At 34.7% G+C, this 25581-nt stretch overlaps 1 protein-coding gene across 2 annotated transcripts in view; it reads left to right on the top strand.

The window, feature by feature from the left end:
* LOC100368963 (receptor-type tyrosine-protein phosphatase-like N) overlaps positions 1–25581 on the top strand; it is a 209548-nt gene that overhangs the window by 102328 nt on the left and 81639 nt on the right. For both annotated transcript variants that reach the window (XM_085501370.1, XM_085501371.1), the window contains one exon: positions 4915–4994. In XM_085501370.1, coding sequence (XP_085357496.1) covers positions 4915–4994 — 80 coding nt within the window. The remainder of the gene's footprint in view (positions 1–4914; positions 4995–25581) is intronic.

Here is a 25581-nt window from a genome sequence, read left to right as displayed (position 1 = left end):
GTAATCATCCACTCATTTTTTCTCTGTAGCTTCTCTCAACAAAGTTGATACTTGATCTTTGCCTTGTAACTCAATTTTCAGAATCAGAGCTTCCTTCCAACATTCACCAGAAATTGATGTCATAAAGTCAGTTCCCAGGTGGGCAAACCCTTGGTTGCTCTGCTACCCATTACACTCGCTAGATTCTCATTTGAGCACCTTAGATATCATTTTGATTGCAGCGGGAGACAGGGAAAAATTTGAAATGAAAAACATCATGGTTGTCCAGTTGCCATGGCAATGTCTTTGTCACTAACAAAGGTACAATTTGATAAGAAGTGCTGTTATAATCTTACATGACTTGGGTACGATCCTAAGGGAGTGGATCAAGAGATAAAATGGATTCTGGTTTCACCGATCATCATGTTGACAAAAGTGAACAAGCTTTCTTTTCGAAAAGAGTTTGACCTCTCTTGTGTTTTTATTCCTGAAAAAATGAATTTATTTAATTTTTTCCTATATTAAAAAAAAAAAATCTCATTTCCAGAACTAGGATCATCCATCAAATAAAAAAATTGGTAAATGTGCGATAGGAAAAAAAATATGTTGTATGAAATGATATCAATCTTTTAATCATATCATGTTCTCATAACTGCTCTCTCAAATCTGTGTTTAATCCTGCAAATGAAACCGAACCTGTAGTCACAACTCTACACAATCTTTTGATTTTCAAAATGGCTGCTAACAAGATCCACAGAGGTGAATATATTTGATTAACATGGATAAATTATAGTTCTTCATCTAATTTTTTAATACATTTTAATAATCTGTGAAATAAATTATATAATTCCAAGTTTCAGATATAATGTTTGATGTATATGCAAATTATTATCATTTGATTTACAGTTGTCTTTGTCACTTGTCAACATACATAGTTAAAATATGCATAACCTATTATGATCTTTCATGATATATAATGATAATATTGATGCAAACGCGATAAATGTTCATATTGCTCTGACCGAGATCATAACTTTATAAAATTGACATGTTATATTATTATTGAAAATCATGCCCATTTGCAGTTTTGAGATATCGCAAATATTTTCTTTTATATAAAAATAAATTGGACAATTTGTCTGTCAGCAAAACTCGTTTGTGATTCTAGTTCTTGCATTGGGTTCAACCAGACAAGGGAATAAGGTCGTTGATTGATGTTTGATGTTGCAACACTGTTTAAACAGCTTTCACAGTCTGGTTTGCTCTTTGAAAGTCACCTAGTCTGTATAGTGCTGTACGTTATAATGTAATATAGCCATGTGTTCTATAGAATCCATGTTTACCTCGTCACTATGTGTCAAGCTACTGTGTTGATTTTTCTCCCATTCTTAAGCTTCAATTTGGGGATAAAATGCCTTGAATTGTTTAAATTGATGGATCTGTGAAATAATTACATGCGAGATGCATAGAAAGGAAACCTTGTCTATTGTGAAAGTGACATGCCAATTTTTGTTCATATGGATCATAATTTCAGTAATAAATACTCCTGTAACCGTAACTTTGTTGAAATGGTGGATCATGACATATGGAGACTAATATTGTGTTCTTTACATGTGGGAAACCTTGAATCTGAATTACCGGTATAGGTTAAAGGTCAAATAGCACAAAATCGTCACTGCTAGAGAGTGATTGCGTCTGAATGACAACATTTTGCAAAAGTCACATCCCAAATGCCTTCTTAAAACTGCTACTATGATATATTTTACTTGATGCACAAAAGTCATAAAATTTCATCTTTTATGAAATCATATTGACTTTATGTATGACTTATTAATTTCCCTGCAAGGTTAATATTTGGTTGAATTGAGTTCTGGCAGTTTATTCACAATCAATCAATATGATCACCAAAAAATAAGGAATTTGTTCTCTTTCATTTAAATGAATACTATATTTGAGCAATATGCGAGAATGCGACAGACATTATACACACACAGCTTGCATGAATGCAAGATTACTTAGAATAGTAATCAGACTTATTGACATTTTAATTGCATACCCTTCACCGTACACCCCCACCCCCACCCCTTCCCCAACTCCAAATAAAATAAAATAAGGTGGTCTGACCTTTTTTCAAATCACCCCCCCCCCCCAAAAAAAATCATCTGAAGTGGACATGTTTGAAAAAAAAATCATTAATAACAGGGCTGTGTTTGTTTTAAGCAGGGTGATAATTTATCATGCTCAGTAGTTGCTGAACCACACAATGCTCTACTTGCACTGTAAAAGCTTTGTTTGCAGTAACCACTTGTACTTGTGATTACACTTCCATTCAGTAAGCGACTAGCTGTTTCATGCAACATAGAAGTGAGACAAAACAAACATTTCTTTCTGAATCCTGCTGGCGTCTTCTGTTTTCCAAATTATGTATCATTTTGTTTATGAATTCCAATTGCGTCTTAGATTTTGAATATTGTAAACCTTTGCTGATAGAAATTTGATGATTTTATGGCATTTATGAAGACAAAAATTCATCACTACAAAATTTCTCAATTTCACTGAGGAAAATATGTTTCAGGAAATGAAAGTGGTTTACAGTACTGTAGCGTTACTTGGCTTCCATACAAGCATGTCTTGTAATATATCTTGTCAACTTGTGGTGGTAATGCTTTCAAAAACGCATCTTTCGTAATGCAATAATTATCAGGTAGTAATTACGCAGTGCTACAATAACACAACAATACGTTTATGACTGTGACAATGTGATAACGATTCCTCTCAAATTGTGTGTACATGTATTTCACAACTAGACCTAGTACCATTTTACAACAAGCCGTAGCACCATTTCGCCCAAGTGCTACTCGCACTGACCACCCACTCTGTGTCCATTTCAACACCTCTAGCAAATGATATTTTTACCACCCGCTAATGACTTTTTTCACCCCTTGCATAGGCTTGTTTTTCCCTGGCTGTTTTTGCCACTAGCAAAGAATACATTTTATAGTAATTGACCCTCGCGTAGACCATTTTTTAGCACTTGCACATGGCACATGGCACATTTTGCTACTTGCATCTCGGTACTCGCATATGGTACTTTTTTTAGATCATACATACCTGAATATGCATGTTGAGTTTGCTTGGTTGGTTTGGTGGTGTTGTTGTTGTTTAGATTTCAAATATCATGTGGTGGTATCTTAGATTTCAAATACCATGTGGTAGTGTCTTAGATTTCAAATACTATGTGGTAGTGTCTTAGATTTCAAATACCATGTGGTAGTGTTTTAGATTTCAAATACTGTGTGGTAGTGTCTTAGATTTCAAATACAATGTGTCATGTCTTGGATTTCAAATATCATGTGTCATGTCTTGTATTTCAAATACCATGTGGCAGTGTCTTAGATTTCAAATACTATGTGGTTGTGTCTTAGATTTCAAATACCATCTGGTAGTGTCTTAGATTTCAAATACCATGTGGTTGTGTCTTAGATTTCAAATACCATGTGGTAGTGTCTTAGATTTCAAATACCATGTGGTGGTGTCTTAGATTTCAAATACAATGTGGTGGTGTCTTAGATTTCAAATACAATGTGGTCATGTCTTGGATTTCAAATACCATGTGGTAGTGTCTTAGATTTCAAATACCATGTTGTTGTGTCTTAGATTTCAAATAAAATGTGGTCATGTCTTGGATTTCAAATACCATGTGGTAGTGTCTTAGATTTCAAACACTATGTGGTGGTGTCTTAGATTTCAAATACCATGTGGTGGTGTCTTAGATTTCAAGTACCATGTGGTAGTGTCTTAGATTTCAAATACAATGTGGTCATGTGTTGGATTTCAAATACCATGTGGTAGTGTGTTGGATTTCAAATACCATGTGGTAGTGTCTTAGATTTCAAGTACCATGTGGTGGTGTCTTAGATTTCAAATACCATGTGGTGGTGTTTTAGATTTCAAATACCATGTGGTAGTGTCTTAGATTTCAAATATCATGTGGTGGTGTCTTAGATTTCAAATACAATAATTTTTAAATACCATGTCTTAGATTTCAAATACCATGTGGTGGTGTTTTAGATTTCAAATACCATGTGGTAGTGTCTTAGATTTCAAATATCATGTGGTGGTGTCTTAGATTTCAAATACAATAATTTTTAAATACCATGTCTTAGATTTCAAATACCATGTATTAGTGTCTTAGATTTCAAATACCATGTGGTAGTGTATTTAATTTAAATACCATGTGGTAGTGTCTTAGATTTCAAATACCATGTGGTGGTGTCTTAGATTTCAAATACAATAATTTTTAAATACCATGTCTTAGATTTCAAATACCAAGTGGTAGTGTCTTAGATTTCAAATACCATGTGGTGGTGTCTTAGATTTCAAATACCATGTGGTGGTGTCTTAGATTTCAAATACAATAATTTTTAAATACCATGTCTTAGATTTCAAATAGCGTGTGGCATCTTCAGATTTTTTATGTGAAACACTAGTCTGGTTACCTTCCTATTATTTCTGTGGCCCAGCCTCCATACTAGTCTGGAAACATTGCCACAATTTTGCTCATATGGTCAGTGGGTAAACATAGCATATTATATACATGCTGATAATAATCTGAATATGCTAATTACCCTAAAAATGTTTAACAGTTCCATGTATATTCTTTGCACGCGCTGAATCAACTGATAATGGCCACAGAGACAAAAATCTGACTACCCCTTGTTTGTGATACTGGAATAAATTTGCATGATTAATGAACAAAATCGGGGTAACGTTTCCAGATGGACGATGGATCCAGAAAATAATAGGAATGTAACCAGGCTAGTGAAACACATTACTATATGCTGTGATGTAGTACCATGTATTCAAAAACCAGATACAAGTTACAAATGTTTTACTTCTGACACTGATTACTTGATGTGTTCTGTTTACGTCTAGGGTATCTGACTACCAGGTCTCATTTCGAGTGAATCCAAACGGAAAGAATATGACTGCATCTGATGTTGCTGGTCAAGCTGGTAAGTAAACGCTGTTACTGATGTATTTCTCCATCTGATCTCTAGCATGGTCCTAGGAGATGTTTTTGAAGATGGGTCATATTTTTGGCTGTCTTTTTATCACTATTTCAAACCATTATAGCCTAAATGGAGGAGTTGCACGATATTAAAAATATTGCCGTCTGTATTCAAATTCTGGTGTTGAATACAAAAAAAGGCTTTTGATTGGCTCTAAAATATGTGTTGAAATTTTTAAAGTAAAAAAGAAATGTTATCGAGTTGTAACAAACATTGATTATTAATTATTGCAATAGCACACGAAATATCACTTTAGCGGTAAAATTCAACTTATTTCATTGTGAGCAAACATTGTGAAATGCAAACACTCACTGCAAAATAATATTGCTCATTGTCAATCGGGGTTTATCAAGTCACGCCACTCGCTAATTTACATCGTCTTCTGGAATCAGCGTCTATGAAAAATGTGAATGAGGCTATTTAGGCACCAGAAAAACTAAAATATTCTAAAAGTGACTCTTAGAATTAGAATACTCTTGGCAAATTTAACAACTTTGATCAGCGCTAAATATTTTCTGTGACTCATAAATATATTGATAGCTTTTTTTGCAAACAAAATATCATCCACCTGTCGAATCATTGCCAAGTTTTGTTGGGTGGTTGGAGAAATACAGTACACCTTGAGGAAGCTTACAGCAAAAATAAGTAATTACATTTCTACCATGGTATTAAAAGTATCCAGCACTGTCAAACAAACATCACTTCTTCGTTGTTATTACTGTAGGTTCATATATTATTCTCTCACTAATTTTAAAAAAGACGACAGAGAATACAGGTACAGGCAAGGAGAATGATGTTATGTGTGACTTCTCTTGTGGAGTTTGTTCTATTATGCAAGCATCTGGTTGAATGCAAAAATTTCACAACCATATCATATTTTTCCAGTAGTTTATGTACCAGGTTTTAGCTCCACTGTAAATATTTTTAGCTCCGCTGTCTACTTTGTCGAGCGGAGTTATCATATGAGTGATTGTTCGTCGTCGGCGTCCGTCGTCGTTCGTGTCAATGTTTTACTTTTTCAACTTCTTCTTGAAAACTACAAGCCTGAATGCTTTGATACTTGGCGTATATGTACCTTGGGTAGACCTCTCTCAGATTTGTTCATTTCATGATGATATCTTAAATTCTCTAATTTTGGTGAATATTTTTGTCATTTTCGGTAAAAAGTGATATTTTCGACTTCTAGTTAAAAACTGCAAGTCCAATTGCTTTTATATTACATATATAGGTACTACATGTGGACCTCTCTCAGATTTGTTCATTTTGTGATGATATCTTTAATTCTCTAATTTTGGTGAGTATTTTTATCATTTTTGGTAAAAAGTGATATTTTCGACTTCTTGTTGAAAACCGCAAGTTTGATTGCTTTTATAATACATATATAGGTACTACATGTGGACCTCTTTCAGATTTGTTAATTTTGTTGTGAAATCTTCAATTATTTAATTTTGATGATTATTTTTGTCATTTTTGGTGAAAAGTGATATTTTTGACTTCTTGTTGAAAACAGCAATTTCGATTGCTTTTATATTACATGTATATACGTACTACGTGTGGACTTCTTTCAGATTTGTCCCGTTACTTTTTATATATATATTGTTCATTTTCTAATGATATCTTCAGTTCTTTAATTGTAATGTGCATTGCTAACAGCGGAGCTATCTCAGCCGAGAGGCTGCTTGTTGTAATTTTTTGGTATTTTTGACTTCTTGTTGAAAACCACAAGTCCGATTACTTTGATATTATACATACATGTGTATAGGTCCTCCTCTCAAATTTGTTCATTTCATGATGATATCTTCAATTCTCTCATTTAGATGGATATTTTTGGTAAAAAAATGATATTTTTGACTTTTTGTTGAAAACAGCAAGTCTGATTGCTTTGATACTGTACTATAGATATAGGTACCTCAGCTATACCTCTCTTAGATTTGTTCATTTTCTAATAATATCGTGCATTGCTAACAGCGGAGCTATCTCAGCAAAAAGGATGTTTGGTATAAAATATGCTATATCAAATGTTTACTATTACTTGTTTATTTACCACTGCTCATATACTATTTATAGACTTCTTTTCTTCAAACCGTCTTGTAACTCTGTTTCGCAAACACAATGTATCAGATTTGTTTTTGTAGACATGTTTTTGTTTTGAAATTTGTTCATCGAAAAGTGTAAATAATATTTTCTCCGTATGTACGTATATGATGCAACATACATGTATGTTCGAAATTCCCATTTGATTGAATCCCAAGAGATATCACATCAAAGAAAAAACTGCAGTTGCCTGTTCCTGTATTCTTTTTAATACATGCTTCACGTTGTGCTTATTCTTTGACTCTCTTCTTTCAGTGGATTATGATGAATGATTTTGTTTGGTTTATGTTATTTCTAATATTACTAAGTATGACATCGATATCCTGGCTATAGTGCATGAATTTCATCTCAGATCAAACATAATATGGCTAGCCAATTTTCATTTACCCTATTGACTTAAATTCTGCTATTTGTAAAGCTGACAGTATACCTTATGATCACCTTGCATGAATGTATATTAAATGGGTTATATTTTGGCAGTTTAAGGGTATTTTCCATGATGATGAATTTTTCTGTCTCGTATAATTAAATGAATATAATACAAATATGGGAGAGAGTCATAATAGCTGTAATGCTTATTAGGCACTCTAAAAATGTGAGTGAAAAATTTAATATTTAAAAAAATCCATCCATCAACATTTCTATTCATTATTCATGTTGTGAAGAATGCTCAACTGAAATGGTTCACCTTTGCGCTGATTCTAATCTTAACATTCCTGTCTGTCAACGATAGAAACATACTTCAATTCTAAACTACCAAATTTAGTTCTATAAAAATTCCTTTGTGCATTGTTTTGTGCCTGCTGTATCAACCAGTTAGGATTACTTTGATATATCACAAGTATATAGTCATTAAAGTATAAGCTCAAATACTAAAAAAAATTAAGCAATTCAATCAAACAGAGATCAGTATATCTGCATCTATTCATCCATGCATAATCAACATGTTTTTCTGTGTGCTTGTATGCAATGAACTTGAATACAATTAAAGATTGGCCAACTGGCAGCCATTTTAGTTGTAAAAAAAAGTATTTCCATCTTCCAGAGCCCTTTCTCTGGAGCATGAATTGATACAGACAATTTGTTGTATCCTTATAAATGACTACCGTGCACATGAGACGTGTATACTATTGTGGCAATCATACAAGAAAACGCATTTATTGTATTTTCCATTTAAAGATTGGCCGACTGGCAGCCATTTTAGTTGTAAAAATAAGTATTTCCACCTTCCAGAGCCCGATCTCTGGAGCATGGATTGATACAGGCAATTTGTCGTATCCTTATAAATGACTACCGTGCACATGAGACGTGTATACTATTGTGACAATCATACAAGAAAACGCATTTATTGTATTTTCCATTTAAAGATTGGCCGACTGGCAGCCATTTTAGTTGTAAAAAAAAGTATTTCCACCTTCCAGAGCCCGATCTCTGGAGCATGGATTGATACAGGCAATTTGTCGTATCCTTATAAATGACTACCGTGCACATGAGACGTGTATACTATTGTGGCAATCATACAAGAAAATGCATTTATTGTATTTTCCAATTAAAGATTGGTCGACTGGCAGCCATTTTAGTTGTAAAAAAAAAGTATTTCCATCTTCCAGAGCCCTTTCTCTGGAGCATGGATTGATACAGACAATTTGTCGTATCCTGATAAATGACTACCGTGCACATGAGACGTATATACTATTGTGACAATCATACAAGAAAACGCATGGGAACTTGTCATAGATTTGATGTTACAGTAGTATATACTTAAAAGTAACTGTACCATGGACAAATATGTAGAGGGATGCACCAAGCTTGTTGTTCCATCACAGTATAAAGCTTTTGAATGTAGGAAAGATCAATAGGCCAGTTATTCAATCTGAACTGCAATCAGATAAATCTTGTACTCCCCTGGATAGTTAACTTGTAGTAATTTAATGCTTGACTGTTTTGTAACCTATATATGGTATTACATCACAGTGTGGTCTGCTGATAATTAGTCTAAATCATTATTTGTCTACGCTATATTACCGATAATAGTATTAATACATAGGTTTTGGCTTTTGTGTACAACAAGCACGCAGTGAAGAGCCTTTGAGTCAACCCCGTCTGTGTGTATATCAGTCTCTGTTTCCACCGATACGTCATTTGGCTTCAGTAATACTTCCATGTTGTGTGTAACATGCTTGAGGATATTCCACATACCTGATTAGTTTTGACCCAAAATCCAACCCATTAATATCTATATAAATATTTGGTGTGCATATGCATTAATTGTTAGTTTGAGTGAATTTTGACTGCGTTTTGAAATTTGTATTGCTTCGTATGTGAATTAACATGAGAAAATGTTCTATCACACTTATATTTGTGTAATGCAAACTATTAGAACTAGTTTGTTGACCTATTATTTTTGTTATTCACAGTTTAGTTTTTTTTCATATTTGGAATTGACATGTTTTACATTGTTACTTGCATAGAGTCTATGTATTAGCTGGGTAATATCAAAAAAAAAATCGCAAAAATGATGACCTCTATTTATTATTGATGCTATCAGTAACAGATAATAATAAATAATAGAATAACCTCCCAATGTTTTTGTGAAACGGATCTTGATACTAGTTGTGAAGCTAACAAAAATAATGAATTGGGGACTACACCCATGCACTCACAGATTGTTTGTTACATTACAATATTTCTTTTGGTGAATATTTTTGTTCATTTGTATTCAGTTTCGCACATAACCCCCACATAAACAATCGTATTCAGCAAAGATTGTGCTAGATTGTTGTTGAAAAGTTTGATCATTTTGATCCTGCCCAGTCTCCACTTATTTTTTATATATGAGCCTGAATATGAGAATATATTGTGTGTGGATGGAGAGTATCAATTGACATACATCACCATCCATAATCATCATCTCTGATTGTTGAGCTACATGTATGTTGAAATGTTGCTGTACTTAGTTTCCTGCCCAGACTCCACTTGCATTATTCTCTGACATACAGATGTTCAGTAGATCATTGTCATTTTAAGCATTGTCCCAGGTTCCCTGATTTATCATCATCATAATTTCAATATTGAAGATTTTAGGAAATATTGATGTAAAATATTAGACTGGTTCTTTGTTGAAGACAACAGAACCTTATCAATTAGTTTTTCCGGATTACACTCCTGGATTGTCTAGGGAAAAAAATGAACACAAAAGGTGTGAGCTTTCATGAATTTTGGATTTCAAGGAAAGTAGCATGTAATAAGAAAACTACTTCAAATCACTAATCTTCTCTATATCCAAAAGAACCTTATTTGATGAGATATCATCCTTTTGATACGTTTTCATTTATGTTCATATCGAATAAATTCAGTTTTGCAGATTAGTGCAAATAGAATTTTTGATCTATACAAATAATTGGTGGATATTAACCTCTACAATATAAAATTTCACCCCCCCCCCCCCCGAAAAAGTTTTGAGATGACTGGGCCAAGTTAAATAAAATTAAACTTGGTGTGATAACTACAATATTGCATGTGTTCATTGTCAGTTTCTAATTTTCGACTGGCAGTCTTTTCTTTTTTCGTTATGTCTCTGTTTTATTTGAATCAACCTTTATTTTTATGATTAATCTCTGTGACTTCATACGATTTCAACATAAGGCACTTACTCAAATTATGTCTAGTCATTAATCGTCTAATTTTTGTTAACGCCTGTTAAATGAAACCTTACAGGTAATTTGATTAATTTGGTATGGAATCCACATCTGTTGCTTGTTGACCCGGCAGCCACTCATTGCTCAAATGTCACTGGAATTTATTTGAAATTCATCAGTCTCGTTTCTATGAATAAATGGAGCTGTAACACTCACAGGCACATTTCAGTGACAAATGTTTTATTTGTATTCTTCTTGATTTATACTGGATCTTAACTTCCATTATTGTCGACTTGTGACACTCCAAAATAAAGAGTGAATCATGCTGTACTCAACCAAATGTATATTTGCATTTTTGAGAGGTCAACTCTAGAATATATGTCAGTATTAAGGGCATGATAGGGACTGCAGTTTTGTATAATGAACTGTTTGCCATTTTTCTTACAGTTGTGCCATCTGTCCCCAAAACCGCTGGTCCAATTATAATATAATCAAGCATCCTTTGTTGAATCTGGGAAATGAATCTCTCAAATTGTCCATTGGCCACTAATATTTGTTCTTTATTGTCATTGTTCTCGTAAAAGTTAAACTTCATACATGTCTATAGCCGAGCAAGTTAATCTTTATTCTGGCCACTAACATACATTTCATTGCCAATGGCCAGTAAAAAAAAAATGTCTGGCTTAGAGGGCTGCATTCTGTCAAAACATCCTTTCTGCCCACATAAATTACACACTCACACCTTGTGATATACAGATCATTAATTGATGCATTAAATTTCCCAGTCACATTACATCACTCAAAAACTGGATGACTGCTGGCTGAATACTTCACAGAATACCGCTGTACCTGTACAATATATATAACATTGGCCTATAATATGTTAACTGCAGACCTTGCGCTCAAGTATGTTTTCTGAAATTAATTGAAATACATATGAAGTAGCAATCGCATGCAATTAATATCATCGTTAGGAATCGTTAAGCTCATGAAGTCATACACACTATGGCAGGTTATAGTGCTTCTAAGTTTATGATGTTTGGAAAAGTCCGCTCATTCACCCTTGGGATGTAAGGGCTAATGAGCTCTCGTGTACAGTATATAGTCTACATCTCTCAATTACATATTTTATTCTAGTAGCATGTTCTGTATATACCGGTATTAGAAGGGCATGCATTGGCTCACAGACAGAGGTGTGTATGGTCAAAATAATCCATAGTTCAATGATCCAGTATACAATGAATGCATTTTGGGGTTAATATGTGCTTTATATTTGAGATGCACTTCTAATAGAGTGAATACAATATTTTTAGTTTTAGACTATACATACACCTGTTAGTTTAATAATAACTGATTTATTGTGATCTCTGTATATGTAAATTTTTGTAATAAATACACCCAGTACAAAATTGTCAATACTTGATTGAAAAGGTCAGACTTATTTTCAAGAATCACCTGATATTTTTTGTCAATTGATGTAGCTGTCTAGGTGAAAGCATGTAGCCTGTGTGTAGTGTGTGGTAGTGGATTTTATGAGCATGTCAGCTTTTCATCTATATATCTTGTATTATAAATCTTTTAATCATAACGTTATTTTGATAAGGTAGTTAGATTTTACTACTACATGTATCAACTACTACTAGGTATTTTATCAACACTTGCTGTTATGGTTTTCATTATTAAAGACAACAGTAGATGTTCATCTGCAAGTCAACTTCACATCTCTTTTATATAGTAAGTCTGCTTTAGGTAAAAACAAAAAAATTCCTGACTGATTACCAATCAAAATTATATAATTTCGTATTTGTTCTACGACTGTTTCACTGACTTGTTTTTCTGGTTTCTGTCAAAATATTAACCACTTATACTTTTACATTTACTTGACCAGGTAAGGTTTAAATCTTATCCTTCTAGCCCCATGTACGTTTAGCTACATTGACCTAACCAGATAAAGTACATGTCCATTATAATAACCTTGCATCTCCAGTATTCAGTTGGTTAGTCAAAGTTACCCAGGCACAGAATGAAGATAATGATTCTTGATTTTAATCAACTGACAAATTTGAAACTGTGTAGTCTCCCCGAGAACCATCCTGGAGTAATATTCAGTCACTTGAATACCAGGATGCAGTTACGCAATTATCGATCTTTTATCGTGAGCCAATACTAATAATAAGAATAATTTCATGGTATATTGCTAACATGCTGAGTCCTCTTAGTGCAGTAAAACTTCAAAGTAATATATTTAGCATGCAGCTGTATTTTTATGAGTATGGAATATTGAAGTAATGTCTATAGTGTAATTGGATTCAGAAACTATTTAATTGGGTCATCTGTAATATTTCTGCTTTTTCCATGAAACAATAATAGTAAAAAATCCATAAGGTGGAGCAGCATTTATTGGTTAATGCAGGATGATATTTGAGATTATTGAGCAGAAGGTGCCTGTCATATTCAATTTGAGATCATTTCAGTCTACTACTAAACCATCAAGGCATTCATTATTCATGGTAATTTAGTTTTATTGTTCTCATTGACCCTTCCCCACTGTCCGTCGATCGTGCATCTACACAGTATCATTCCCTGGTCTACCAGCTCAGTACATACAACCACAAGTCAATCCTTAATTCTAACAAGGCTTTCCCGTTCTTTCTTTTCCACAATTTAAGACAAGTAAATTCAACCGCTGATTTTACATAAGGTACATGTAGTTACCATTAAAATGTATCGGATTCCCCAAATTATCTTTGCTCTTACCATATGCTTTATGTTATGCTTACACTTTGCAGATAAACAAGTATAACGATATTCAGACAAATAAATTGGTCAAATGTCCATGGAAATAGTGATTTTTGAGGTCATTTGCTATTTGCCATCATATTAAAAATATTTCATTTGATTACATATGGCAAAACAGCGTATGTAATTATAAGATGGTAAATTATGCTTGTCGCAAATTATTAGGGAATTCTGGTGAATACTTTTTTTTATGGAATAAATGTTTTTAAATTACCATATGGTTTGCTATGGCAATAGTTTAAAAAACATCCATTTTTGCGTGTTTTTCATCGTATCATACTAAGTGAAAACACTTTTGAATAGAGTAAACAAGTAAATGAATATATTTTGAGGCAGAATCATCATCCCATACTCGTACTTTGACTATCATCAAATGTGTAATACCATGGAAATACTCCAAAATATTTCCACGTTTGTTGAATACCATGCAATGTTTTGGTATAACGATTATATACAACACCATGGCCCTTGTTTGTCCTATTTATCGTTTGAGTTCACACATAACGTGCCCAAAATATATGCAGATAATGCTATACTATGAAACCATTTATTCTCACAGGCATTTATTTACTTTACTGGGTTTTTAAATTCACAAATGATGCAGGAAATAAGTTCTATTGTTATTGTTGTTATTTTTACATATTCACATAAATTAGAGAATATAGCAAAATTTAAAACTAGCGAATAATTAATCAGTACATTTACAGTATATGGTGATTATATTTAATCACATGATGTTTTCTCTTAGCTTGACGTCAGCAGACGTGAGTGATTATCGTTTTTATCAATCCGAGCCGCAGTCCGAATTGATACTACTACTCTAGGGATAATCAAGGTTGTACGCTGACACCAAACTAAGAGATAATATTTTGGGATTATATATTTATCATCTCATACACTTAACAGTGTAATGTGTTGAAAGTATTAAAATAAGACCAAATACAAATATATCATTGCTCGCGTCTCATATGCTAATTTTGTTGATGCCATAGTGTTATATTTCACGCAAACATCTTGTGTACGCTGTGTTGCAACTCTGCTGTTATATTTGCTCCAAATTGTTTTATTTTTTTCAAATTTGAATCAGTACTTTGGATAAACCGAATAATAAATATATACACAAGCTTGCCAAAGTGAATAATTTTTATTACAATTCGTAGTTATCGAACCTAGCTGCGTATAACCTTCAGGCAGTCTGTACAATGTTTGGCCGTATGTGACGTCAAACGATTTGATATGGATTGTCTTGTATTACACCTCACCATGGAGATACACATGTTACGCTGGAAAATATAAAAACGATCTGCAAGGAGTATACGACTTTGATAAGCAAGGTCAATTGATGAGCAATTATTTTAGATGTGAATTCATCACTACGTTAAGTGAAAATGCAATAAACATAAGCCTATATTTCAAGCATCTATCCATGATTGCAATGACTTGTTGATTATTGGTATTTTAAATTACTTTCCTACATGTCTCTAATGTACACTGTAGAAATCGCTCCACTACAGTTAACAGTTAAAACAATAGGAAATTAGTCACTGAATTATAATGGGTGTTGGGGATTTATTATTAGATAACTGTCATTAAATAGGTTTTCATGCGGCCCCACTTTTTTCTGTTTAATTTGATCCTAAAGTCACGGGTAGCGTAAGATAGAGATCTGTCTGAAGCAATTAAATGACGATTGTTGTATTTCCCAAAAGACAAAAACCTAGGTGTTGATTTCTACTATGCTTATATTAGTGATATTATCTCTGTATGTAATGCAGTATTTTAACTGTCTAGTCATAGTTCGGGCTGTGCAGTAATTGCCTCTAATCAGTGTTCACTGTACTTCCAACCCATTCTTTCTACAATTCATCAGGGACTACAAGATGATGAAGTCGTACAAGTGTTTAATTGCATGAGGAAAATCTCAAATTACTCGCATGTTTTTCGCTGTATTCTCCAATGAATATAGTACATGTAGCTTGTATTATAATGTGTCTTTAGCCAGATTTTACAATTTTATTTGTGTGATATCATTCCACTCTCTCAAATTAAGACCCAGAAGAGCTATAGCTTCCCTACTGTTACTGTGTTCAGGCGAGCCATTTTCAAAAGAAAAGGCTTTAATTTTTTCGGAAAAGATTAGAGCAAGCTTACTGAACTGAACTGAATATTCACAAGGATGTTGGTTTTATTGTATGCATAATGTCATTTCCTTGGTTTTATACCCTTGTAAATAACATCCAATATACCCATATATACATAGGGTTGATTACCAAAAACGTCAGTCGGCAACTTCACCTTACTGGTCATACACGCATGGACACCTGATGGCTATCTCTGATACGAATTTATTCCAACCTCACTAAGTACTTCATGTGTGAATAGGTAGACCGACTCAAATAAAGGTGTTACATCACCTGAGTTTTCTTTACTTAAGCTCTGACAATCGTTGTAGTGCAAATCCCCATATGACCAGCTAAGGTGTTGCACTGATATATTAAGTCACCACTTGTCAAATGGTGTGAAAATATTGTTACTCTTATTTTACCATGTAATCTTTCTATGCTTAATTTACCTTCAATATAATAATTTAATTACAGTATCCGATTTTTTTTTCTACTATATTTTATTATATGCCATTTTCATCATACATCGAACAAAACACAATTTGACATTTCAGACTATGTAGTTTAGATTAAAAGTTGAAGTTAATATAGGTATAGTGCTAATATTATAATAATGATAATGTAGGTAAATGATCTGTAATCCAACAGAGTACATGTATTTGTCACCCCCAAAAACGCAAGACATTTTAAGTTTGGTTGTGACCTCATATTTCTATTCTGATCACCATGGTGATAATAACTATATACCGATATAAGTGAAACATTGCAGTTACTAAGTATTTTCAGGATTCAATCTACACAAACGCAATATACATTTCATGAAGTTTTTAAAATAATGTTTTATTATTTAATATTAAGTTTAGAATAGATAACCACAAGCACCTATATAAATTAAATAAATTAAACTAAAATCCACTCTCATGCATGGTTTGTTCCATATTGACCAATATGTTTTGATTCATGATCCACCCTTTTTCATAAGTCTGCTGCCATCATAAGTTCATGTGTGTATGACCTTTAACCTTGTATCAGAAAGAGGCTACTGGGTTCACTTTAATATCCCTTGGATGATAGATAAATGGATGGATGAATTGATGGATGGATGTCATTTCTAATTCGTTTAACTCAACTACATTCATCTGGTCAAACCAAGTGTGGCTGAAAACTTAGTTTAATATTACCCGGTAGATAGAATAATGTGAAACTGCAGGTGTAAGGATATCTCTAAGGATATCAAATGCACTAGAACCACACCACGTTCAGCTAGTGTAATTTAAAATATCATAGTGAATAAATATAAAATAAAGTGTAGATATGTAATGGGAGTGTGCCATTTTAAGAGTACCTGTTTTGCTTGGCATTGATTTTTTTATATATTGCTTGAAGATGTCCATTACCGATTTAAATGGAGTAGGAGAACATCAAAGTGAATTGATTTTGATTTTTGAAGAAAAAAATGTAAATTTGCTATTTGGATCAATAGCAATTTGTATTCTGTTATCTTGATGAGAATACTATTGATGACTTTAGGCAAAGGATGTTACCGAATATTGCATTTAAATAGTGTTTATTGTGTTTGGTATTTACCGCTAAATTGAATACAAGTCTGTATCTTTACTTATTTAGTGTGGAGACACCAAAGGTCAATCTCTCATATTTGGTTGAGAGATACCAAGGGTCCATCTCTCATATTTGGTTGAGAGATACCAAGGGTCCATCTGTCATATTTGATTGGGAAATACCAAGGATCCATCTCTCATATTTGGTTGGGAGATACCAAGGGTCCATCTCTCTTATTTGGTTGGGAGATACCAAAGGTCCATCTGTCATATTTGGTGTTAGATGCCAAGGGTCTATCTCTTTTATTTGGTTGGTAGATGCCAAATGTCCATCTCATATTTGGTTGGTAGATGCCAAGGGTCCATCTCTTATATTTGGTTGGTAGATGCCAAGGGTCAATCTCTTATATTTGGTTGGTAGATGCCAAGGGTCCATCTCTCATATGTGGTTGGTAGATGCCAAATGTCCATCTCTCATATTTGGTTGGTAGATGCCAAGGGTCAATCTCTTATATTTGGTTGGTAGATACCAAGGGTCCATCTCTCTTATTTGGTTGGTAGATGCCAAATGTCCATCTCTCATATTTGGTTGGTAGATGCCAAGGGTCCATCTCTCATATTTGGTTGGTAGATGCCAAGGGTCCATCTCTTTTATTTGGTTGGTAGATACCAAGGGTCCATCTCTCTTATTTGGTTGGGAGATACCAAGGGTCCATCTCTCTTATGTGGTTGGTAGATGCCAAGGGTCCATCTCTCATATTTGGTTGGTAGATGCCAAGGGTCAATCTCTTTTATTTGGTTGGTAGATACCAAGGGTCCATCTCTCTTATTTGGTTGAGAGATACCAAAGGCCCATCTGTCATATTTGGTGTTAGATGCCAAGGGTCTCTATCTGTTATTTGGTTGGTAGATGCCAAGGGTCAATCTCTTATATGTGGTTGGTAGATGCCAAATGTCCATCTCTCATATTTGGTTGGTAGATGCCAAGGGTCCATCTCTCATATTTGGTTGGTAGATGCCAAGGGTCCATCTCTCATATGTGGTTGGTAGATGCCAAGGGTCCATCTCTCATATTTGGTTGGTAGATGCCAAGGGTCAATCTCTTTTATTTGGTTGGTAGATACCAAGGGTCCATCTCTCTTATTTGGTTGGGAGATACCAAAGGTCCATCTCTCATATTTGGTTGGTAGATGCCAAGGGTCAATCTCTTATATTTGGTTGGTAGATGCCAAGGGTCCATCTCTCATATGTGGTTGGTAGATGCCAAATGTCCATCTCTCATATTTGGTTGGTAGATGCCAAGGGTCAATCTCTTATATTTGGTTGGTAGATGCCAAGGGTCCATCTCTCATATTTGGTTGGTAGATGCCAAATGTCCATCTCTCATATTTGGTTGGTAGATGCCAAGGGTCAATCTCTTATATTTGGTTGGTAGATGCCAAGGGTCCATCTCTCATATGTGGTTGGTAGATGCCAAATGTCCATCTCTCATATTTGGTTGGTAGATACCAAGGGTCCATCTCTCTTATTTGGTTGAGAGATACCAAAGGCCCATCTGTCATATTTGGTGTTAGATGCCAAGGGTCTCTATCTGTTATTTGGTTGGTAGATGCCAAAGGTCCATCTCTCATATGTGGTTGGTAGATGCCAAAGGTCCATCTCTCATATGTGGTTGGTAGATGCCAAATGTCCATCTCTCATATTTGGTTGGTAGATGCCAAGGGTCAATCTCTTATATTTGGTTGGTAGATGCCAAAGGTCCATCTCTCATATGTGGTTGGTAGATGCCAAATGTCCATCTCTCATATTTGGTTGGTAGATGCCAAGGGTCAATCTCTTATATTTGGTTGGTAGATGCCAAAGGTTCATCTCTCATATGTGGTTGGTAGATGCCAAAGGTCCATCTCTCTTATTTGGTTGGTAGATGCCAAAGGTCCATCTCTCATATGTGGTTGGTAGATGCCAAATGTCCATCTCTCATATTTGGTTGGTAGATGCCAAGGGTCAATCTCTTATATTTGGTTGGTAGATGCCAAGGGTCCATCTCTCATATGTGGTTGGTAGATGCCAAATGTCCATCTCTCATATTTGGTTGGTAGATGCCAAGGGTCAATCTCTTATATGTGGTTGGTAGATGCCAAATGTCCATCTCTCATATTTGGTTGGTAGATGCCAAGGGTCAATCTCTTATATTTGGTTGGTAGATGCCAAGGGTCCATCTCTCATATGTGGTTGGTAGATGCCAAATGTCCATCTCTCATATTTGGTTGGTAGATACCAAGGGTCCATCTCTCTTATTTGGTTGGTAGATGCCAAAGGTCCATCTCTCATATGTGGTTGGTAGATGCCAAATGTCCATCTCTCATATTTGGTTGGTAGATGCCAAGGGTCAATCTCTTATATTTGGTTGGTAGATGCCAAGGGTCCATCTCTCATATGTGGTTGGTAGATGCCAAATGTCCATCTCTCATATTTGGTGTTAGATGCCAAGGGTCAATCTTTTATATTTGGTTGGTAGATGCCAAGGGTCAATCTCTTATATTTGGTTGGTAGATGCCAAGGGTCCATCTCTCATATGTGGTTGGTAGATGCCAAATGTCCATCTCTCATATTTGGTGTTAGATGCCAAGGGTCAATCTTTCATATTTGGTTGGTAGATGCCAAGGGTCAATCTCTTATATTTGGTTGGTAGATGCCAAAGGTCCATCTCTCTTATTTGGTTGGGAGATACCAAAGGTCCATCTCTCTTATTTGGTTGGTAGATGCCAAAGGTCCATCTGTCATATTTGGTTGGTAGATGCCAAGGTTCAATTTCTCATATTTGGTTGGTAGATGCCAAAGGTCAATCTCTTATATTTGGTTGGTAGATGCCAAAGTCAATCTCTCATATGTGGTTGGTAGATACCAAGGGTCCATCTGTCATATTTGATTGGGAAATACCAAGGATCCATCTCTCATATTTGGTTGGGAGATACCAAGGGTCCATCTCTCTTATTTGGTTGGGAGATACCAAAGGTCCATCTGTCATATTTGGTGTTAGATGCCAAGGGTCTATCTCTTTTATTTGGTTGGTAGATGCCAAATGTCCATCTCATATTTGGTTGGTAGATGCCAAGGGTCCATCTCTCATATTTGGTTGGTAGATGCCAAGGGTCAATCTCTTATATTTGGTTGGTAGATGCCAAGGGTCCATCTCTCATATGTGGTTGGTAGATGCCAAATGTCCATCTCTCATATTTGGTTGGTAGATGCCAAGGGTCAATCTCTTATATTTGGTTGGTAGATACCAAGGGTCCATCTCTCTTATTTGGTTGGTAGATGCCAAATGTCCATCTCTCATATTTGGTTGGTAGATGCCAAGGGTCCATCTCTCATATTTGGTTGGTAGATGCCAAGGGTCAATCTCTTATATTTGGTTGGTAGATACCAAGGGTCCATCTCTCTTATTTGGTTGGTAGATGCCAAATGTCCATCTCTCATATTTGGTTGGTAGATGCCAAGGGTCCATCTCTCATATTTGGTTGGTAGATGCCAAGGGTCAATCTCTTTTATTTGGTTGGTAGATGCCAAGGGTCCATCTCTCATATGTGGTTGGTAGATGCCAAATGTCCATCTCTCATATTTGGTTGGTAGATGCCAAGGGTCAATCTCTTATATGTGGTTGGTAGATGCCAAATGTCCATCTCTCATATTTGGTTGGTAGATGCCAAGGGTCAATCTCTTATATTTGGTTGGTAGATGCCAAGGGTCCATCTCTCATATGTGGTTGGTAGATGCCAACTGTCCATCTCTCATATTTGGTTGGTAGATACCAAGGGTCCATCTCTCTTATTTGGTTGAGAGATACCAAAGGCCCATCTGTCATATTTGGTGTTAGATGCCAAGGGTCTCTATCTGTTATTTGGTTGGTAGATGCCAAGGGTCCATCTCTCATATTTGGTTGGTAGATGCCAAGGGTCCATCTCTCATATGTGGTTGGTAGATGCCAAAGGTCCATCTCTCATATGTGGTTGGTAGATGCCAAATGTCCATCTCTCATATTTGGTTGGTAGATGCCAAGGGTCAATCTCTTATATTTGGTTGGTAGATGCCAAAGGTTCATCTCTCATATGTGGTTGGTAGATGCCAAAGGTCCATCTCTCTTATTTGGTTGGTAGATGCCAAAGGTCCATCTCTCATATGTGGTTGGTAGATGCCAAATGTCCATCTCTCATATTTGGTTGGTAGATGCCAAGGGTCAATCTCTTATATTTGGTTGGTAGATGCCAAGGGTCCATCTCTCATATGTGGTTGGTAGATGCCAAATGTCCATCTCTCATATTTGGTGTTAGATGCCAAGGGTCAATCTTTTATATTTGGTTGGTAGATGCCAAGGGTCAATCTCTTATATTTGGTTGGTAGATGCCAAGGGTCCATCTCTCATATGTGGTTGGTAGATGCCAAATGTCCATCTCTCATATTTGGTGTTAGATGCCAAGGGTCAATCTTTCATATTTGGTTGGTAGATGCCAAAGGTCCATCTCTCTTATTTGGTTGGGAGATACCAAAGGTCCATCTCTCTTATTTGGTTGGTAGATGCCAAAGGTCCATCTGTCATATTTGGTTGGTAGATGCCAAGGTTCAATCTCTCATATTTGGTTGGTAGATGCCAATGGTCAATCTCTTATATTTGGTTGGTAGATGCCAAGGGTTAATCTTTCATATTTGGTGTTAGATGCCAAAGGTCCATCTCTTTTATTTGGTGTTAGATGCCAAAGGTCCATCTCTCTTATTTGGTTGGGAGATACCAAAGGTCCATCTCTCTTATTTGGTTGGTAGATGCCAAATGTCCATCTCTCATATTTGGTTGGTAGATGCCAAGGGTCCATCTCTCATATTTGGTTGGTAGATGCCAAGGGTCAATCTCTCATATTTGGTGTTAGATGCCAAGGGTCCATCTCTCTTATTTGATTGGGAGATGCCAAAGGTCCATCTCTCTTATTTGGTTGGTAGATGCCAAAGGTCCATCTGTCATATTTGGTTGGGAGATACCAAAGGTCAATCTCTCATATTTGGTTGGTAGATGCCAAAGGTCAATCTCTTATATTTGGTTGGTAGATGCCAAAGTCAATCTCTCATATGTGGTTGGTAGATTCCAAAGTCCATCTCTCATATTTGGTTGGTAGATGCCAAGGGTCCATCTCTCATATTTGGTTGGTAGATGCCAAGGGTCAATCTCTTATATTTGGTTGGTAGATGCCAAAGTCAATCTCTCATATTTGGTTGGTAGATGCCAAAGGTCAATCTCTTATATTTGGTTGGTAGATGCCAAAGTCAATCTCTCATATGTGGTTGGTAGATTCCAAAGTCCATCTCTCATATTTGGTTGGTAGATGCCAAGGGTCCATCTCTCATATTTGGTTGGTAGATGCCAAGGGTCAATCTCTTATATTTGGTTGGTAGATGCCAAAGTCAATCTCTCTTATTTGGTTGGTAGATGCCAAAGTCAATCTCTCATATTTGGTTGGTAGATGCCAAGGGTCACTCTCTCATATTTGGTTGGGATATACCATGGGTCAATTTCTCATATTTGGTTGGTAGATGCCAAGGGTCAATCTCTCATATTTGGTTGGTAGATGCCAAAGGTCAATTTTTTTAATTGGGTGGGAGATTCCATGAGCTGTAAATATATTTGTTATTGATATATTAATAAAACTTCAATGAATTTTGCAATTGCAATATGTTAAAATTGTTTTTGTCCTGTTTGTTTGTAATAAACTTGAACGGTATTACCCCGGTTATCTAATTTGGAGAGTTTCAAAACTTTGCCCAGTTCAGCAATTTGGTCAACGAGTAGAACATTGAAAATAGTAGGCACAGCAAACATTGTTCCCCCCTCTGGGAATTATTAATTGTCCCATAGAGGTTTAATACGTATATACAATGAAAACAGCTGGTGGATTCACACCTAATAGGAGGGCAGTGTCATTTAGCATGGTAACATTCTGATTGTGATAATTAGTGCTACGTTGCCACGTGTCTCAAACAAAATTCATCAAATGAGGAAATAAACCACAAACACACATCTCATGGTCGATGTTGCGGTATGTATAATCTTATTCTAATTATAATCTTAATATATACGTAATAAGATTTATAATTTTAATTACATGCAATATTCAGAATATGAATCAGAGGAAGAGATGAGCTCACTTTGTTTTACAGAACTGCTAATTTCATCAATGTACCTCAATTTTAGCGATTCCAGTACGGTAATTGCTTTGCATTGATGAGTGTTTCACTGCCGGAAATATATTTTACATTTTCATGTCATTATTTTTTTTTTACTTTCTGATAAATGACAAAATACATACGCAATATTTTTATTAGCACAAATTCATTGTTCATGCACGTACAAATATTTTCTACCATTATTCTACTTTACTGATTTAAGGGTAAAACCAACTGTTGTTATTTTAATAAATGACATACCATAATACGCCAGTTGCTTTTCATTTTTCGTGTTTTTTTTTCCATAACATGCATGATCTATCTGCAACATATGTTGCTGTGTTTTGCCAATTCATATGCAAATATCTCAGTGGTTTTTCTGTATGATTGCTATACTGAAACCGTTATGCTATTGTTTGCTTTGCATAACACACACTAATAGCAATCCTGACTATGATTCATTTCCATCATAGTGGCTTATAGAAACTGTTTTCAGGCTCACAAATAAAAATATTTAATTATATCATTTATATTTTAATTCCTCGTGATTCTTGAAAATAACTAAAAAAGAACATTAAATGTGATGAATATAGCACAAAAAAATAATCAATTTTGAAATATTCCTATAAAATTAAAAAACTTTAAATGTATATGTACTTCCAAGAGTACTCTGATAAATGAAAAAAAAAATGAGAAATTTTGGAGATAAGAATTCAATATTTCAGACTGATACTGTTGTTGTGTAAAATCTTTTCTGAACAATATCTTCAAAATTGAACAATAATATTGCATTTCACTAAAGATAAAAAAATAAACAGTTCAAATGCCCCCTCTCATTCAGAATTTAATATTTTCAGTGTTGTAGATATTGTGGATAAACCCTTGACCTAGATGAAGTATTTTCTGCCTTTGTTTTCCCACTAACATATGCCGGCTTTCTCATAATTTATTACTTAACAAGTAATATAAAACATATTGCCTAAAATCTAAGTTTAACTTTATAATATTAATTGATTTCTCTGTACGTTCTGCCACAGACTGCACGAGTATATACAATAAACCTGAGCGTATATGTTGGTGTTTAATTGTTCGTGACACATAAATGTACATGTAGCTTACCTTCACCATTGGATTATATGTGAACATATGACTGAATTGAACAACACATTAAACACATAGTTATACACTTTGATTAGAATTAATCTACGAGCATTAAATTTAAATTATTATCTTGTTTATTAATCCTGGTTTCAGAGAATTTTTCATCTTATCATTCGGTCGATTTCTTTTTTGTTCTAAAAGTTAATTGTTGCAAGACTGCTATTGTTTATTTTTTTCTTGTGATTTTAAATTAAATCTACTATGACTCACGTATGTTTTATCCAGTATGTTGTTTTGTTACCACCAGAACTTAGTTTGTTACAATAACATTATCTTTCAAAATGAAAACTCAATGTAAAATATTCATCATGTGATGTTTGTATGGTGAGATTTGTTTTATCTCAAATTAGCCAATCATTATTGCTCCAGCAGCGTCTATTAAAACTCTTGTCCATTCCCTGTCCCTGTTGCAGTTGTAGTCATGGATGAAAATTATAAATAATACCATATATATATGTATGTTACATGATTATCTGATATTAGCATGTTATAACAAAACCTTTCCATCATGAATACCTTATATAGTACTGTGGAATACTTTATTTTCGCTGAAAAGGCTTTTTGGGCATTTTGTATGGAATTTATTTTCACTGATTTTTGATGAGTTTAATGTGAAATATTGGAAAAAAAGGATATTCACTGGATTTTATTTTCACTGAATCATCCCTTCAGCGAAAATAGCAAAAATAAATTCCAAGCGAAAATAAAGTATTCTACAGTATATGTGACTATGCATGGGTAATCTGATTGGCTTATACTGAATGTATCCAAACTAATTTGCATAAAAATGGCTTCTAGTGTTGTACATGCATCATATTATTGAACCACGAACTGTAAGTGAAATCACTATGATGGATGTTTTTTTTAGTAGATGACAAGATATTACTCAACGCTTTTCTTATGAATAAAACACAGAACGAACACATCCTCAAGTAATCTATACTCT

The sequence above is a fragment of the Saccoglossus kowalevskii genome, chromosome 7 (assembly GCF_978046115.1).
Source record: "Saccoglossus kowalevskii chromosome 7, keSacKowa6.1, whole genome shotgun sequence".
NCBI classification, from domain to species: domain Eukaryota; kingdom Metazoa; phylum Hemichordata; class Enteropneusta; family Harrimaniidae; genus Saccoglossus; species Saccoglossus kowalevskii.
This window is presented reverse-complemented; position numbering and strand designations above follow the sequence as displayed.